At 35.6% G+C, this 3,018-nt stretch overlaps 1 protein-coding gene across 1 annotated transcript; it reads left to right on the plus strand.

The window, feature by feature from the left end:
* The first annotated feature begins 221 nt into the window (after positions 1-221).
* LOC140920377 (uncharacterized) lies at positions 222-692 on the plus strand. The gene has a single exon (XM_073368645.1). It carries the CDS (start codon positions 222-224, stop codon positions 690-692), a length of 471 nt encoding a protein of 156 aa, XP_073224746.1.
* The last annotated feature ends 2,326 nt before the right edge of the window (positions 693-3,018 follow it).

A 3,018-nucleotide genomic window follows, 5' to 3' on the forward strand; every position in this document is an offset into this window, starting at 1 on the left:
AGGAAAAGGAGCGACATGGAAGAAAAGGGAAAGTAGCTATGAATCATGCAATAAAAGGGCAGAGACTTGAAAAAAGACAATGATTGAAGAAGAAGCTAACGGATTTATGAGATTTATCAAACAAAAGTGAGTATAAGGTAGTAGATCAACTAAATCAAACCCCTTTCAAGATATTTGTTATTTCTTTGTTATTAAACACTGAAGCGCATAAAAGGGAATTAATGAAAGTTTTAAATGAGACCCATGTTACTCATGACATCACTGTCGACCAGTTCGATGGTGTTGTCGGTAACATCACAGTTGATAATTGTTTGAGTTTTAGCAATGGCGAATTACCAGTTGAATGGACAAGGCATAATAAAGCACTACACATATCTGTGAGATGTCATGATCATATTCTTGTACGAGTACTAATTGATAATGGTTCATCATTAAATGTCATGCCAAAATCAACATTATTAAAACTATTTGTCGATGAACCTTGTTTGAAGCCTATTATTATGGTAGTGAAAGCGTTTGATGGATCCAAAAGACAATTTGTTGGTGAGATTGACCTATCGATTCAAATCGAACCCCATAACTTTGGAATAACATTTCAATTGATGGATATTAAGTCGGCGTACAATTGCCTTTTAGGGAGATTGTGGATTCACGTTGCTGGAGCATTGACATCCACTATCCATCAAAACTAAAGATTATAGTGAATAATAAGCTGATGATAATATCTAGGGAAGAAGATATGATAGTGATTCATTTATCTTCTACGAGCAACATTGAAGACATAGAGGAAGCCATACAGACTTCCTTTCAAGCATTAGAAATCCTCAATGTTATCTTCATGGATGAAGAATCTCCCTTCAAAGAACCAAAGTTGTCTACCACATTATTAAAATCTACCAAATCGATGTATGAAGGAGGAGTTTTTGTTTAAATTGGGAAAATTGCTAGATATACCCGAAAAAAACAATAAGTACGGGTTGGGATACGTACCTACTAAAGCTGACAAAGTAAAGGCTGTGAAGGAAAAAAATGAAAAGTAGAATGGCTCGTTTTGAAAATCAGACATTGAATTCACAAAATATTCCTATTTGTGACATTCTCCAAACCTTTTAGAGCGCCATAATAGTACAAGCTGACCAGGTGGCTGTTGTGAACGAAGAGCATGTCACTTAAAATTAGAGAAGAGGTCAAGAAGCAATTTGATGTTGGTTTCTTAGCAGTAGCAAAATATCCTCAATGAGTTGCTAATATTGCCTCAGTTTAAAAAATGGATGGAAAAGTTTGAATGTGCGTTGATTATCGAGATTTAAATAAAGCTAGTCCTAAAGACGGTTTTCCTTTGCCTCATATTGATGTCTTAGTGGATAACACTGCTCAATATTCTATTTTCTCATTCATGGATGGTTTCTCAGGCTATGGAGAAAACCACATTCATGACACAGTGGGGAATTTTTTGATATAAAGTGATGCCATTTGGATTGAAAAATGTTGGGGCAACCTATCAAAGAGCAATGGTAACCTTGTTTCATGACATGATGTATAAGGAGATAGAGATTTATTGGATGATATGATTGCAAAGTCTTGAACCGAACAGGACCATGTTGTTAACCTTCAAAAGTTATTTGTGTGATTAAGGAAGTTCAAAATCCGTTTAAACCCCACAAAATGCATTTTTGGTGTGAGATCAGGCAAGTTACTTAAGTTTATCGTTAGTCAAAAAGAGATAGAAATGGATCCAAACAATGTAAGAACAATACAAGAAATATCGACTCCACGCTTAGAAAAAGAAGTATGTGGCTTTTTGGGTACATTGAATTATGTAACACCCCGTTTTTCAAAGCGAGGGTATATTTTTTTTTTTCAAAAGTAATTAAACTAAAACAGAGGAATAAATAAAGAAATGTCTTTGGATAAATAATTGAGTCATTATAATTTACAGGCAGCGGAAAAGTTACTCCAATTATAAATCCAAACCATTTACCCAACAACAAATGGTACATATAACCCATCGAAAATAACATGTCAAGCTGACAATATTAGTATAGGTACAGTCTTCCATTTTAAAATAAATGCAATACAAAAAAAAGGCATCTGTTCCCTCTGTGACAACCTAGTCTGATCATTTTACAAAACAACTAAACACCCTGACTGATCTCCACGCGCCCCGTGAGATCCCCCTATCGTAGCTGCAGTCAAGCGTTCCCATCTCCATTTCCGTCCGTAGGGTACGAACCGGTAAGATCGTCCTGACTCTCATCTGATGGCAAAGCCCAGATTTCCACAATAATTGTAAAGGTCACCAACCGAAAATAACAGTTAACACATAACATTTAAGTTTTAAATGCTAAAATAACTTTTCAACTAAGCATGCACCTTAGCAGGATTTTCAATATGCAAAAAGTTCATACAATACTTTGCCAGTTAAAATGAAAGTAAAATGAGGTTCTTAATCCCCTAATTATAACATAACAAGTCAAGACATGGATAGTTTCATGAGCAAACAATCATACAACTAAAACTGAGGATTTTCACTGAGCCAATCGATTAGGCAATCGATTGGGGTGAAGGATTTTGATGAAACAGAATCCTGGGCTGAAATCAATCGATTGGGAAATCGATTGAGTGAGTACTGAGCCCCTGACTTAATACCAATCGATTTCCAAATCGATTTCCTGAAGGTTTTTAGTGAAATTTTGAACTCTGGCTTGATTCAATCGATTGGGCAATCGATTGACAGGATAGCTGAGCCCCTGACTTAATGGCCAATCGATTTCCAAATCGATTTCCTGAAGGTTTTTAGTGAAATTTTGAACTCTGGCTTGATTCAATCGATTGGGCAATCGATTTCGTAAATGATTTTCGAAAAACTGATTACAAAATCGATTGGCTAATCGAGTTTGTCCATTTGGCCAAGTCCCTGTTTACTATCCAATCGATTGGGAAATCGATTTACCTGTGGATTCTTTCAAAAATTCATAAACTAACTCAATCACATTCATGCATAATCCCAATTCTTAA

This window comes from Cicer arietinum, chromosome 5, assembly GCF_000331145.2.
Source record: "Cicer arietinum cultivar CDC Frontier isolate Library 1 chromosome 5, Cicar.CDCFrontier_v2.0, whole genome shotgun sequence".
In the NCBI taxonomy this organism is placed as follows: Eukaryota; Viridiplantae; Streptophyta; class Magnoliopsida; order Fabales; family Fabaceae; genus Cicer; species Cicer arietinum.